Source organism: Eublepharis macularius, chromosome 2 (genome assembly GCF_028583425.1).
Source record: "Eublepharis macularius isolate TG4126 chromosome 2, MPM_Emac_v1.0, whole genome shotgun sequence".
Lineage (NCBI taxonomy): Eukaryota > Metazoa > Chordata > Lepidosauria > Squamata > Eublepharidae > Eublepharis > Eublepharis macularius.
In genome coordinates this window covers 98,025,631-98,040,369 of record NC_072791.1, presented here as the reverse complement: position 1 = coordinate 98,040,369, position 14,739 = coordinate 98,025,631, and the positions used below count along the sequence as shown (strand labels likewise).

The 14,739-nt window shown below is 41.2% G+C and overlaps 1 protein-coding gene across 3 annotated transcripts in view; it reads left to right on the top strand.

The window, feature by feature from the left end:
- NADSYN1 (NAD synthetase 1) overlaps positions 1–14,739 on the top strand; it is a 62,023-nt gene that overhangs the window by 40,384 nt on the left and 6,900 nt on the right. For all 3 annotated transcript variants that reach the window (XM_054972532.1, XM_054972531.1, XM_054972530.1), the window contains exon 20: positions 6,458–6,634. In XM_054972532.1, coding sequence (XP_054828507.1) covers positions 6,458–6,634 — 177 coding nt within the window. The remainder of the gene's footprint in view (positions 1–6,457; positions 6,635–14,739) is intronic.

Below are 14,739 nucleotides of genomic sequence, written 5' to 3'. Positions count from 1 at the left end.
ACTTGAAAATAGAGATGTAACTATAGAGGTTTTGGGGAAGGGGGGAAGGGCTTTCAACATAGCTCACGTGGTTTTTTTTTTTAGCTCTCATAAGTGGAAGGGGAGTGAGATAGACTTCCACAACTGGTGAGTGAAGGTAACTCAGCAGTTTGAGAGAGCTAAACTTGAACACTTTAATACAGTAGCATAGAATACTAATAATATCCAAGTGGAATTTACAGCTTACTAAGACACAAAGGTGGTTGAGGGGAGGGAGGGAGGGTGGTAAGGGGAAGGTACAGGGACAGTTAGTTAGTTATATAAGCTCAGTAAATAGTAACACAAAATTTTGGGAAAAAACCTGATAGTAAGGGAGGGAGGAAAAAAAAAAAAGGAAAGAAAAAGGATATTAAAAAATAATAAAAATAATAATAAAAAAATACAATAAAATAATTAAAAATCTCAAAAAAATTGTTATATATATATTATTACTATAATCTATAAGTATAAAAAAGGGAAGGGGAGGGTAAGAAAAAGGAAGAGGGTTAGGGAGAGCATAGGGAGTGGGAGGGGAATAGGAAAATAATAGGAGTAGTTCACAGTTCGTAACAAAGACTAAAAATCATAGAAAGAAAATATATATATATATATATATATACAGGAAAAGGAAAGAGAGGGGAAAGAACAATAATACAGAGTACAAACATAGGAAGAAGTCAATTCAACATAAGGAGTTAGAGGGGTATAACTGGTAAACACTTGACTGGATTGAATTCTAAGGAATCAGGGAAGGTTTATCGTGCAGAAAATAAGAGAAATCTTGCAACTTTAATTTCCATATATCGACCCAAAGAGAGTAATTTAAATATAGACATTAAGAAATAACATAGTAAATAAGATTATTGTGATATTAAAACAACTATATTGATAGTTATATTGTTATACCTAGTTGAGAACTATAAGCAGAAGTTACAAGATTGGAATACTGTTTGTTTGATAAGTCTGATGTTATAACCATACAATTCACTCAAAAAAAAAAAAAAAAGAAAGAAAGAAAGAAAGAAAGAAACAGTGAACCAGATACTATCATTTTTTTTTTCTTTCTCTTGCTGTCTCTTAATCAAAAGTGCTGGTATAGAGATGAACAATCGCATATAGTTGTAAGGATTCAATTTAGACTAGGATTGTATATTAATCAACAGTTAAGATATATAGTGAATTCGGAATATATACAGGTGGAGAAAAAGGAAAAAAAAAAAAAGAAAGGCACAAGTAATTGTTATAATCAAAACAGACAATGAGCTCTAAAATCAAAGTTTTAACTTTCAATGTTAGAGGATTAGGTAATCCAATCAAAAGAAAGAGAGTGATGTCGAACTTAGCCCAAACCAGACCTCAAATTATATTTCTGCAGGAAACCCATCTACGACATAATAATACAGATTCGCTAAAAGCTAGGTGGCTGCAAACCCAGTATCATGCAACTGGAAACTCCAAATCAAGAGGAGTAGCCATCCTAATTGCAAAGGACCTACAATTTCAACAAACAAAAACACTTAAGGATAAAAAAGGCAGATTTATCTTCGTTAAAGGGAAAGTAGGGGAGCACACGCTCACACTAGCCTCAGTATATGCTCCAAACGCAAACCAATTAGAATTTATAGAGGAAGTAATACAAAAATTGATTTCATTTCAGGAAGGATATTTGATAATTGGAGGAGACCTAAATTACATAATAAATCATCAACTGGACAAATCAAATTTTAACAAAGTACACACAACAAAAAAAACCAAAATAACAAAACTAGCAGCTATACTACAGAAATACCACTTAATTGACACATGGAGACATTATCACGAGGGAGAAAAGGATTACACATACTTCTCACAAAGACACAACACATACACAAGAATTGATTATCTTCTCAGCTCTAATGACATAATTGATAAAATAGAGAAAACAGAAATAGGAAGTAACACAATCTCAGACCATGCTTGGGTATCCATGACACTTAATCTCGGTGCTAAAACACAAAGCAGTACTCAATGGCGCTTACCGAAACATTTATTATACAATCAATATGCAATTAAAGAAGTTGGCAAAATAATTGAAACAGCTATTACAGACAACTTCTCAAAAGAAATTGGGATACACATATTTTGGGATACGATAAAAACAGTGACCAGAGGACATTTAATAGCCCTTACTGCTAAAATCAACAAAGAAAAATTGAAACAAAAACGTGAATTAATAAGCAATATAAAAGCACTAGAAAATAAACATAAATTAACAGGCAGCAAAAAAATATACAGGGATCTCTTAACACAAAGGAAAATATTAGAAACCTTGGAAAGTCATACGATATACAAAAATCTGATTGCTATCAAACAGTCACATTGGACCAATACACCTAAAACTTTACGCATTCTGGCAAATAAAGTAAAACAAAAGAGAATACAAAACACAGTCAACAGAATTCATAACAGTAAAAATATAATGCAGTACAAACCGGAATCAATCCTTAAAGTCTTTAAAGACTTTTACACTCAACTATACTCATCAAAAAATCCGGACCAAACTAAAATATCCCACTTTTTAAATTCACTAAAACACTTCAAGAAATTAGAGGAAAAACACCGAACATTTCTAGAAAAACCCATCACTATCCAAGAAACAATGGATGCAATAAAAGCAGCTAAAAATAATAAAGCCACAGGGCCGGACGGATACCCGGCAGAATTTTATAAAAAGTTTACGAGCTTGTTAGCAACACATCTAACTGATTTAGCCAACTCGATTCTGGAAAAGGGGGTAATGCCACCCACATGGGAGAGAGCCGACATCATAGTGATCCATAAACAGGGAAAAGATCCCCTAAAAGCAGCATCCTACCGTCCTATTTCATTACTCAACCACGATTATAAAATTTTTGCTTCTATTATGGTAAATCGACTAAATACATTCATTTCTAACTACATTCATACAGACCAATCAGGATTTATACCAAAAAGAGACATTACAGATAACATTTATAAATCATTAAACTTAATAGACCATTGCACCCAAAACAATACGGAAGCCATCTTTTTATCACTAGATGTCGAAAAAGCTTTCGATTCGGTAGAAATATCATACCTACTAAAAACACTGAGGCATATGGAATTTGGAGAAAAATTCTTAAACACAATTGAAGCTATATACCACCAACCTATAGCAAACATCAAAGTAAACGCTAAGTACTCAGAAAACATTTACGTTAAAAGAGGTACAAGACAAGGTTGCCCCCTATCCCCTCTTCTATTTGCAATCGCCCTAGAACCCTTTGCGACTGCCCTTAGAGAACACAAACAGATAAAGGGAATAAATGTTAACTCCACAGAATTTAAAATTAGCTTGTTCGCGGACGATATGATGATTTATTTGACCAAACCATTAAGTTCACTGTCCCATCTTTCATCTCTACTTACAAAATTTGGTGCAATATCAGGACTATTAATTAACCAAACAAAATCTTACTATCTTGCCATCAACACCCATAACAAAACGGTCCAACAAATTAGTACAATATATAGCTTTCAATGGTCCCCATCAAATCTTACATACCTAGGAGTTGAAATCACCCCCAACCTGAAAGACCTTATAAAATTGAATCACCTCAAATTGATAAATCAAATTAAATTAGATATTATCAAATGGAATAAATTAAAGCTCACGTGGTATGACAGATTTCATTTAATAAAAGCTTTTATATTACCAAAATTTATTTTTATGTTTAGAGCGATCCCTCTTACTATAAATAGATCACAAATAGCTCAATGGCAAATATTAATTAATAAATTTCTATGGCAAAACAAGCACCCGAGAATTGCATTCACTACTATGAGGAGGAAATCAGCAAACGGTGGTTTTAATTATCCAGATTTATACCTATATCAATCAGCGACACGACTGGCTAACCTCTTGCAAATGACTTCAAATTCCCCTCAGCCAGATTGGGTTATGATCATACAACCATCTTCAAAATTCAGTGACATAACAGACACAATTTGGAACAAACCAAGTAATAGGCCACAAAGCATCAAAAAAAGCTTCCTGATACCATCTATCTTAAAGACATGGGACCAAATCAGGATCAAAATTGTTCCCAAAATATCTAGATTCTCTACCTTTCTAAATCAAGAATGGTTTGTACCAGAGTGGGATCGATCACTTATCCTATCATTACATCAAGCAAAAATAACTAGACTAGTTGACATATCCACAAAATCAGGTCTCCTAGAGAAAGTAGATATAGAGAATAAATTAGAACAAAAACTACATTGGTTTAATTACTTACAACTCTCACACATGGCAGAAAAAATAAGGCTAAGGAACATCATGAAAGAACCTCTGACAGAATTCGAACAATTTCTAGACTCACCAGTACAACAAAAAAAAGGCATGATAGCTAAACTATATAACCTTCTGCTAAACATCACTGAGAACAAGCAGCTAAGTTGTCAATCTAGTTGGGGTAAGGACTGTGCAATTGAACAGTCCCCAGAGATTTGGAAAAAAATATGGACATCTGGAATATTCACCTCGAAAGTCAACATAACTAAATTACAAACGTTTAAAGTGATTCACAGATGGTACCTAACACCCAAAAAATTAGCACACATATCAGCTAGATCATCCCCAAAATGTTGGAAAAATTGTGGCGGGGAGGGAACCTTCGCCCACTGTTGGTGGGAATGTAAAGGAATTAGACAATTTTGGGAAGAGATATTAATGAAAATTAAAGATATCACAAACCACGACCTCCCCTTTGACCCAAAAATGATTTTTTTAGACTTGTGGGAAAACTCACACGTCCCCAAAATCAGAAAGGAGCTCATTGCCTCTTTTTTTGTAGCAGCTAAGAGTGCCATAGCGACAATATGGAAATCAAAAAGACTACCAACAATCGAAAACTGGTTCTCTAAAGTTTGGAATCATTTTATTTTAGAAAAAGTAAGCAATGATATGCAAAATGCAGTACAACTCACAGAAAATACTAATTTTATTGAAAAGTGGCTCCCATTTCTGGAATACATAGAAAAGAATAATATGCAGCCCAACTCGAAAATACTACAAGTTGTAACAAACAATGGATATCTCTCCTTCTATTAAGCTGATAGTATAACTGTGTAATTACATGGAATTACTTTTTCTTTACGTTAATTATTAAGGATGTAAGTCTAACTGCGTATTGTATATTGGTTTTTGTTTCATTCAAATTTGAAATGTTGTTTGTTACTTGAAGGTTATTAGTTACATCTGATGTTACAATAAAAATTTAATAAAAAAAAAAAAAAAAAACACGATTCGTGGGACTGCGTTTTCCATGAACTCCATGGCTTTTTTGACACAGTTCGTACGAGTCGTCCGTGGTTTGTAAAGCCAATCAGGCTGGTGCCGCTGATCGTGTGTGAAACTGACAGCCCCATTCTCCTGCCACTAGGGTGGCAGAAGAACAGGGCTGTCAGTTTCACAGACCCCATGCTGGGTTCAGCCGATGGGCTGAAGCTGGTGTGGAGTGAGTGAAGCTGACAGCCCCATTATCCTGCCGCTCGGGTGGAAGTAAAACAGGGACTGTCAGTTTGACTTGGGTGGCAGGAGAACAGGGATGTCAGTTTCACTCACCCCGCACTGGGATCAGCCGATGAGCTGAAGCTGGTGCAGGGTGAGTGAAGCTGACAGGCCTGTTCTCCTGTCCCCCAAGTGGCAGGAGAACGAGAGCTGTCAGTTTGACAGACCGTGCGCTGGGTTCAGCTCAAGCGGCAGGAGAACAGTGCTATCAGTTTCGCTCACCCCGTGCTGAGTTCAGCCTATGGGCTGAAGCCGGTGCAAGGTGAGTGATGCTGACAGCCCCATTCTCCTGCTACTCAGGGGACAGGAGAACAGGGCTGTCAGTTTCACATGCCCTGCGCCGGCTTCACCCAATCGGATGAAGTCTCTGCGGGGTGTTTTGAAACTGACAGACTTCTCCTGCCACTTTGGGGCGATGGGAGAAGGGGGCTGTCAGTTTCAAACACCCCGCACTGGCTTCAGAAGCCGGTGCTGGGTGTTTGAATTCCATGAACTACGAACCACGAACTGATTTGTGAACTGGTAAACGTTTGTGGAAGTTTGTGGTTCCTGGTTCATGGAATAGCAACGAACCACAAATGAGGTGGTTTGGGGTTTTTTTGGTTCGTGCCCATGTCTACTCTCAACCAGGCTCAATCCCATCTCAAACTGAAATTTGTTCAAGATGTCTGAATTGAGACTGATTTTAACTTGTGTTTTCTGATACTTTAAATATCTATCTTTGAGATTGTATTATAGTTGCATTTTTCCATGTGTGTTAAACTAAAATGTTGCGATTTTCTAGAGACCTTTTCTGTTATTTAGACTTCTGATTAAAGTTTGCAAAACTTAAGTTGGGACCCTGATGTTCTGTGTTTTGTACACCAGGTGGCATCAAAGGTTAAGCATTTCTTCAGAACATATTCAGTCAACCGACACAAAATGACTGTCCTCACCCCATCCTACCACGCTGCGAACTACAGTCCTGATGACAACCGGTTTGATCTGAGGCCTTTCCTTTATAATTCTTCCTGGTCCTGGCAGTTCAGATGTATAGATGAACAGGTAAGCATAGCAGCTGTGAGGGTATATGTATATATGTAATGAGATAATGTAAAACTCTAGTGGGTGGAAAATAAGTAATGAAAAATTCTATAGAAGTGAATGCTAAATGTCAGCATGCTAAAGTACATAAATATAATTTGTTTAAAAGCATCTAGCTTCTAGAACTACTTTCTGGTCATCTGCATTTATATCTGTGAGTATCAAAACATGAGATGGCCCTCTTTAAGGGATCACAAACCCATTTTGTGACCTCAGATATTGAGTGGGGGTTGGTGTGAGCAAGGAAGAGAACTGCCTCAGATCTGTCAAGACAATGCTGATAGCTGTATGAATGGTGTAGCTTCGGGTTTTGTGTGTGGGTTGGTGACATTTTGTGCCAGTGGGAAAACCACAGTGTTTCCCACAATGTGTGTTCTTACCTGCATATATTTTTTCAGGCATGCTGTGAATATTCATGGCCACACTGCTTTCTTTCTTTTGCAATACTTCTTGTCACACCTGTACAAATGTGGGCTTATTCCAGCCAAAGCACCCATTTTTATTTTTTACTTCATTGGCATTGGGCAAGTTTGAGTCAATTTTCTTTCCCTAAATAAGGGTTATTAAGGCATAACTGAAGTCTTGCTGTACATTATATCTGCCATTTTGGCTTTGAGGTAGGTGGACTTCCATCAGTAATGAGTCTGGAACTATATCTGGCTATGGCTGTGTCTGAAGACTGGGCACTGGAAAGTACGGAAAGGATCAAGCAGCCATAATAATTATAACTTGCTTGTGGTCCTCAATTACAGCCGTAATATTATTTTAATTTTTTTTACTGCAAAAGTGCTGGACAGAGGAATGTTAACACCTCCACATTTTTCCTGCCAAAAATTTACACCTTGGTTGCCTTTAATAATATGTTTATCCATGCAATAAAATGCTAATTCCCAACTCCCTGAAATGCCAGACATGCTGTAATAGTATCCGACTTCCTGGAAATTCAAGATAAAAGATGCCACGTGTGTCCTGCTTTTTTAAAAAATGTCTTGTATTGTTTTTCCATCAATTTTTCCACAAGTCTAAGACCAGATCCAGTCTCGGTAAAGTAAAAATCAAAAGAAAAAAAATCTTACTAGCTTCAACAAGAACTCATTTGGACATTATTGCGGGGTCATATTTTTAAAATCATTTTGTGCCTGTAATAATTTATGGACATGATTATTTGGGGCTTAAATACCTAATTGTACAGGATATTGGTGCAGTCATTAACTTTTGCCAGGTGCCTGTGCAATATTGCCAGTACTTGCAGCCTTGTGTGGTGGCAGGGCTGCACGAAGCATGATGATGTCAGTCTGGTACTTTGTTTCCTTGGTGTGAATGACAGGAGGCACGGCACCCCTGGTTTCTGTTGGTTCTTTAGGCCCCCTTTAACCAGACTTGCAACTCCACACTCCTTCCCTGTGTGCACATATCTGGTCCACATATCTGCTGCTGCAGCTCCCCCCATTGAAGGGGGCCCCAACCTTGTTAACTTATTAGAATTTATGGAATTAGTTAAAAGTAACCGCCATTGGAGACAGGACCAGTAATAAAGGCCCCTTTCACACTTACAGTTTAAAGCGCCATTTTTGAGCAGTCAGGGCGTTCACAACGGCTTCGGCTTGGCACCGCTCCTTTCACACTGTTCCCAGCAGTTTCAATATGGCCCCTTGTGATTCCTCAGCAAACCAACAAAAGGAACCCCCCGGCTATACAGACAACACAAGTACAACAACCAGGGTCACAAAAATTAATCATGCAAGGTTGATATAAATTTTTGTATTAAATCCAAAGTGCAACAGTGCAGAGGTGCAATATATATCAAACAAGATTTAAAGTGCATATATATACAAGAAGAGGTAGTCTATCGGGTAGACAATAAATATATTTCTATATACAATGAATATTCTGGTGGTGGGAGAGTGTAGACAGATGGAAGAATGCACACAGGAAATGTCCATATGTCCAAGAGTGGAAAAAGGACGTGTCCAGAGACACCTAGCCGACGGGCTACAGCTTGCTATTTCCAATTCCCGTTTCGGTCTTTCTTCATCCTGGGCTAGACTCTATGGACTATAAATAAAATTAACCCATCAGTAATAAGCATTATACACAGCCTGACCAATGTAGCTACTGGTTTACAATCTAGGCAATTAAAAGTTTCCTTACTGTCCACTGGCATCTCCCCTCACTCCACACACCATTGCAGTTCCAAGTACACCGATAGTTACAACTAGTACCAGACACACCCCATGTTTATATAACAAGCCTAGGGTTATCCAATTAGGAAAAAAAAACCCTTAAAGGAGCAGTGTCAGCAGGACACAAAACAGAAAAGTAACCAATACAGCAACAAATGCAAACATGACAGAGAGGCAATACATATACAATTAATCCATATACAAGGCAAATACAGAGAATGGACCATAGTATATACGGAAACACCCTGCTGTTTATCCTAGGAAACAGGAATAATCCATTGTAAGATTTAAACCCCCCGGCGTCAGGCTCTTGAGTTCAAAAATCCACCTCGCCTCCGCTTGCAAAAGGTGCTTGGTGCAATCATGCATGGCAGATGTATCACATCTTTCCAAGACGGAGACAGACAGCTCCCTGTTGTCAGTATGCTGCGCTAGAAAGTGTTCCACTAGGGGTACCTCCCTGGTACAGGTTCTTATACGTGACATGTGTTCTTGTATTCGCACGCGTAATTGGCGTGTCGTACTGCCCACGTAATTCAAATGACAACTGCATTGAATTATATATACTACATTAGATGATCTACAATTCGAGAAGCAAGGGGAGTGGCCTCTTCTTGGTGTTATTAGTTTAGATACATTAACCATCAGAGAACACACGGAGCAATCCCCACATGGGAAATGCCCCCCTGGAAGGGGGCGTACCTGTCTGGGCATACGGTATTCTGATCTAACAAGAAAGTCCTTCAAGCTCCTTGTGCGCCTAAGACCCGCTCTGAGAACCCCCCCAGAGCGGGTCTTAGGCGCACAAGGAGCTTGAAAAAGATGTGGAAAGATGTGATACATCTGCCATGCATGATTGCACCAAGCACCTTTTGCAAGCGGAGGCGAGGTGGATTTTTGAACTCAAGAGCCTGACGCCGGGGGGTTTAAATCTTACAATGGATTATTCCTGTTTCCTAGGATAAACAGCAGGGTGTTTCCGTATATACTATGGTCCATTCTCTGTATTTGCCTTGTATATGGATTAATTGTATATGTATTGCCTCTCTGTCATGTTTGCATTTGTTGCTGTATTGGTTACTTTTCTGTTTTGTGTCCTGCTGACACTGCCCCTTTAAGGGTTTTTTTTTCCTAATTGGATAACCCTAGGCTTGTTATATAAACATGGGGTGTGTCTGATACTAGTTGTAACTATCGGTGTACTTGGAACTGCAATGGTGTGTGGAGTGAGGGGAGATGCCAGTGGACAGTAAGGAAACTTTTAATTGCCTAGATTGTAAACCAGTAGCTACATTGGTCAGGCTGTGTATAATGCTTATTACTGATGGGTTAATTTTATTTATAGTCCATAGAGTCTAGCCCAGGATGAAGAAAGACCGAAACGGGAATTGGAAATAGCAAGCTGTAGCCCGTCGGCTAGGTGTCTCTGGACACGTCCTTTTTCCACTCTTGGACATATGGACATTTCCTGTGTGCATTCTTCCATCTGTCTACACTCTCCCACCACCAGAATATTCATTGTATATAGAAATATATTTATTGTCTACCCGATAGACTACCTCTTCTTGTATATATATGCACTTTAAATCTTGTTTGATATATATTGCACCTCTGCACTGTTGCACTTTGGATTTAATACAAAAATTTATATCAACCTTGCATGATTAATTTTTGTGACCCTGGTTTTTGTACTTGTGTGCCCTTGTGATTCCTTTCAGACCTGCCTCGAAGCCTCTGTTCAGTTTCAGGCTTTGGGGGCATTGCAGTGCACGTCAGCATTTTTTTTTTAAACTTTAAGCATGCGTAGTAACATTTCTAGGTTACTACATCTTCTGACTGACAAGCCCCCCCTTATGCCCACCCTTCAGCCACCCACCCTCACCCCACTCTTCCTAAGGGTAAGGCAGGACTTCAGTTTGCACGGCACTTTTTTTTTTTAACTTTGAGCATGTGTAGTAATGTTTCTACATTATTACATCTTTTGATTGACAGGGCAGAATTGTGATTTTAGTCTCTCAGAATATTTGTGTTGAACACATGAGGTATAGAACCAAGGGAATTCTGTTAAAATATCTGTTTCTAAGTTAACTGTCTAAAAGAATAGACCTTCTCTTGTATAACGGGAACAAACATGACTTTTTGTTGTACTCATGCACTCCTTTTCCTTGTGTGGTGCACGTCAGATATCTTCCTAATTCAGGAATCTTTGACTCAAACTTCAATTTCCATGATGTCCAAATGTAGGAGGCTGTAAAAATTGGAGATTTTTTCCTTCACTGCAAACCAGAGTATTAATCTTTGTCTAGAATCTTGGTTTGTGTGGAAGATGTGGTCATTATGGCAATGGCGGCCAAGTCCCTGAATCTGCTCATCATGGCAGCAGCAGCACTGCTCTGTGCCTCTGCATGCCTGCCTGTGTTTGTGTGAGTGAGTGCAAAGTGCTGATGGGTGGGTGTGAATGCGTGCATGTGGGTGGGTGTGATTTTGGATGAGGGGCTCTATGTGGATGCACGTGGAGTACGTGAGCTCCCCCCCAGGTCCTTCCACTCCTCCTCTGCTCTTTCTTCTGCGGCTTCTCCTCCTTCATAGAATCATAGAGTTGGAAGGGGCCATACAGACCATCTAGTCCAACCACCTGCCCAGTGCAGGATCAGCTGAAAGCATCTCTGACAAATATTCATCCAGCCTCTTCTTGAAAACTGCCAGTGATGGGGAGCTCACCACCTCCCTAGGCAGCTGATTCCACTTTTGAACTACTCTGACCGTGAAAAAGTTTTTCCTAATATCCAGCTGGTACCTTTGTGCATGTAATTTAAGCCCATTGCTTCAGGTCCTACCCTCTGCTGCCAACTAGAACAGCTCCTTGCCCTCCACAAAATGACAGCCTTTCAAATATTTAAAGAGAGCAATCATGTCCCCCCCTCAATCTCCTCTTCTCCAAACTAAACATTTCCAAGGCCCTCGTAGAGCTCAGTCTCCAGACCCCTGATCATCCTCGTCGCTCTCCTCTGCACCCTCTCAGTTTTGTCCACATCCTTTTTGAAGTGAGGCCTCCAGAACTGCACACAATACTCCAGGTGCGGCCTGACCAAGGCCGTATAGAGAGGGGCTATGACCTGCGATTTCGACGCTATGGCCCCTTTGATAAACCCAAGATTGAATTAGCCTTTTTTGCCACCGCATCACACTGACTGCTCATATTTAGTTTACAGTCCACTCTTATCCCAAGATCCCTTTCACATATACTACTGCCCAGAAGTGTATCCCCCATCCAGTATTTGTGCTTCCCATTTTTATGGCCCAGATGTAATACTGTGCACTTGTCTTTGTTGAATTGCATCCTATTCACAGCTGCCCACTTCTCCAGAGTATTCAGGTCTTGTCGAATTTTAATTCTATTTTCTTGGGTATTTGCTACTCCTCCCAATTTGGTATCATCAGCAAATTTAATGAGCAGCCCTTCCACTCCTTCATCCAGATCATTGATAAAAATATTGAAAAGTACCGGGCCCAAAACCGAGCCCTGCGGCACCCCACTGGACACCTCCCTCCAATCTGATGAAATGCCGTTGACCACCACTCTTTGGGTGCGGTTCTCTAACCAGTTCCCTATCCACCAAACTGTCCTATAGTCCAGTCCACAGTCATCCAGTTTGCCCATCAGAATGTCATGGGGGACCTTATCAAAAGCTTTACTGAAATCCAGATAAATCACGTCAACAGAGTTCCCCCGATCCAGTAAGCTGGTCACTCGATCAAAGAAGGAAACCAGGTTGGTTTGGCAAGATCTGTTAGGAACAAAACCATGCTGACTTCCTCGGATCACTGAGTGGTCCTTCAGATGCTTACAGATTGATCCCTTTAAAATCTGTTCTAATATCTTCCCAGCCACAGAAGTCAGACTGACCAGCCTGTAGTTTCCTGGGTCATCCTTCTTCCCTTTCTTAAAGATTGGGATAACATTCGCTCTTCTCCAATCTTGTGGCACATCCCCAGCCTTCCAGGAGGCCTTGAAGATGATGGACAGGGGTTCTGCAAGTTCTCTAGAAAGTTCTTTCAGCACTCTTGGGTGCACCCCATCCGGCCCAGGGGATTTGTATTCATCCAGTACAGCTAGATGCTTCTCCACAACCTCTCTGTCAATGTCCTTCTCTGTCCCCTTTTGCCTCATCTCCTGCTCAGCTTGCTCGGTGCCCTGAGCTCGTGTCCTGCCTATCTCTTGCCCACTCCTGCCATCCGCCAGGTGTTCTGATCCCCTCTTCAGCTTAATTTCTTCCTGCCAAACTTCCCAAGCGACCCGCACCACTACCATTGCTTGCTGCTGATTGTCAGCGGCGGCAGCAGCTCCGGAGCTGGAGGAGGCAGTGGCAGCGGTGGGAGCCTTGAGAGGGCCACTGCACTTTGCTGCGCTGTGCCTCCCTACTGCCTCCATGGCTCCTCAGAGGTCCGTGCAGCCCTCCCAAGACCTCAGAAGTGGAGAGGAGGCCCTCTCGCTGCCAGCACAGTGCACCACGCTGGGCTACGGCATTGCACAGGGCCTTTTCGCTGCCTCCGTGGCGTGGTGTGACGGGCCTCCCTGCTGCCACTGCGGCAGCAAGGCCTCTCACCAGACAGTAGTGTGGCTCCACCTCTGCAGCCCCTCAGAAGCCTGAGGCAGGTAGTAGGGTGGCTTGGCACTGCTCTACCAGGGCCCTGCAGCAGCTGCAACTGCCAACAACTGACTTCTTATCCTGGCGCATGCACACTTGCAGACCCCTCGGTGTGCAAGCGCCAGGTTAAAAACTGAGTCATCAGCAACATGGTTTGCATTTTATGTCTTAGGATGTGAGGGGAGGAGGGAAGGTGGGAGCACAGCAACAAACTGGGTTCATGCCAGTTTCAAGCAAACGGAAGCTTGTTCTGATGTTTGAATGCTGCACGCTTTCTTCTTTGTTCATTTCCGTAGCTTTTACAGGCCCCCATTGGAACTGTGCACGTGCAGGCCAGCCACAGAGAAGATTTCTTGAGCTTTCTAGAAGACTAGAAGTGCCCTTCCTACCTTTGGTGCTTTCCCACTAAAAACATCACATGGTCAGAAGGAGGGGTGCTATTCCCTCAGTTCTCTTTTTGCTGTTGCAGAGAGAGGCTCTCCATTGCTGTGTTCTTTTTTTCCTTCACCTCATCCTTGAGGCTGAGGAGAATTATTTCTTTTTAAAGTTTTTAACCCTCAATAGACATCTAGTGAAGAATACAACTACATTTAAAGAAGAAAAGTGGCTCTCTTTCCCTTCATCATTATGGCTCAGGAGAGGCTTCTTCAAGATGCTGGAAAATGCCAGCCTGATTAAAGGTACTTGCTCCCTCCCTGGCACTCTTGAGTATCAAGGGCAAAGGTGTGGCCTGTCCAGAGGTGTGGCCTGTCAGAGCCTCCTCACAACAGCTCTTCTTCAAGGCTGTGGCTTCGTGCCAGCCTGATTAAAGGCACCTGCCCCCTTGGTTCCGAGGGGAGACTGGAAATGTGGCCTGACAGAGCCCTCAGTTCCAAAACTGTTTCCCAAAGGCTTTGGCTGCCTACCTCGATAAAGGCCCCCCTGCTTCTTGGCAGTGTCAGCTCTGAGGGGAGACACCTAGAGGTGTAACTTAACAGATGCCTGTGGTCTGAGGCTGAGAGGCTTTACCCCAAGGCCTTTGGAAATGTACCTGCATGACTCAAAGAATCCTTCCTTGTCCTAGGCTGTCCTTGATTCTGAGGTGCAGTCCCTGGAGGCAGGAGTTAATACAGCTAACGGTGACATAGCATCCTGGAACCATCAATGTAATGATTAGGGCTCCTCAGCTGCTTCTGTTTTAACAGAGATGATAAACCCCTGTACCTCTAAGCCCAATGCTTTTTGAAGGCAGACT